This window comes from Archocentrus centrarchus, chromosome 14, assembly GCF_007364275.1.
Source record: "Archocentrus centrarchus isolate MPI-CPG fArcCen1 chromosome 14, fArcCen1, whole genome shotgun sequence".
NCBI classification, from domain to species: Eukaryota; Metazoa; Chordata; class Actinopteri; order Cichliformes; family Cichlidae; genus Archocentrus; species Archocentrus centrarchus.
In genome coordinates this window covers 3,087,467-3,088,978 of record NC_044359.1, presented here as the reverse complement: position 1 = coordinate 3,088,978, position 1,512 = coordinate 3,087,467, and the positions used below count along the sequence as shown (strand labels likewise).

At 40.1% G+C, this 1,512-nt stretch overlaps 1 protein-coding gene across 1 annotated transcript; it reads left to right on the top strand.

Moving 5' to 3' along the window:
* Positions 1-570: 570 nt before the first annotated feature.
* Positions 571-1,512, top strand: LOC115791901 (odorant receptor 131-2-like). Its single transcript, XM_030746197.1, has one exon. It carries the CDS (start codon positions 571-573, stop codon positions 1,510-1,512), a length of 942 nt encoding a protein of 313 aa, XP_030602057.1.

The following is a 1,512-nucleotide window of genomic DNA, read 5'->3' as shown; positions in this document are numbered from 1 at the left end:
AGATGTGATGCTATCTTTAAATTCAAAATGAGCTAATACTTTCCTTCAAATTGCATATTCTCTCACTTTGACATGTTCACCATGTTCTATTGTGAGTGAAATGAGGGTTTATGAGATTTGCAATTCACTGTATTTTGTTCTCATTTACATTTACACAGTGTCCAACTTGTTGGGTCGGGTTTATAAAAATGGTTGTCATGTACAGTAGTTCAGGCCCAGACTCACAACAATGGACAACAGCACAACAACATATAACCTATTAACCTATTACCTCACACTATATGTGAGGAAGAAAGATTACATCACTGGTTTGTGATCTGCTAAACATGCTGACGTGATGTGCGTCATCAAGAGGTTGCTATGAAAAACATCATAAATTGTATGTGAGCTCAAGAAAACGCTGCAGAACAGCTCTGCCCTCATGGTAACAAGGACTAACTAAAAGCTGCCAACTCTGTACAGATTAACTGTATTTGCTTGCTGTTTAGTTCTTATTTTACACAACTGGCATTGTGCTTTTGTATTTCAGTCTCTTCAACAGTGTAATATTTGCCTTCAATTTTCTCTGCAATGTCAAGTATATCTCCATCTCTCACTAACATCACTGTCCAATATCTGGGGTTTCCAGACCGAGTGATGATGTCAGTTCTAACTACACTTCCATCCTGTGTGTTTCTCGTCATTAATGGGATCATGTTGTTCACTCTGAGGAGTAAACCGGTGTTTCGTGAGACCTGCCGTTATGTTCTTCTTTATAACCTCCTTTTTGCAGACACTGTACAGCTGGGACAGAGTCAGGTTCATTTACTTCTTGGAGTTCTTCAAATAAGAGTGTCATATCCGGTATGTGCTTTTCTCGTCATGTTCACTCATCTCACAGCTGTGGTCTCTCCTCTCACACTGGTGGTGATGCCTCTGGAGAGATATGTTGCTGTGTGTTACCCACTGAGGCATGCTGCCATCATCACCATCAGAAACACAGGGGCAGCTGTCACTGTGATTTGGACAATCAGTTTTCTAAGAATTATTATTCGAACTCTGTTGTTTTTAGAACTATTTGAAAAGTTGGATAGTTTAGAGGTGAAAGGCCTTTGTTCTGATATAGCTATACTGCTTGGGTCAAAGTCTGATCATTTTGACAAAGCTTTCACTAGTTTTGTGTTTGTATCTGCTGGAGTGGCAGTCATGTTCTCTTATATTGGTGTGATATTAGCAGCCAGGTCGGCCTCCACTGACAAAGCTTTAGCCCATAAAGCTCGTAACACACTGGTGCTGAATCTGATACAGCTGTGCCTCAGCCTCTCCTCAACTATTTACTACCCACTGCTCGTACCTCTTTTAATGATTGTTACAAGGATAGTACTTGTTCGCATTCAGAATGCTTTTTATGTGATTTTTATTATCTTACCCAGATGTCTGACTTCTCTCATCTATGGACTAAGAGATCAGACTATCAGACCTGTCCTCACAAATCATCTATGCTGTCGACTGAAACTCGGTGGCAAAAAATAA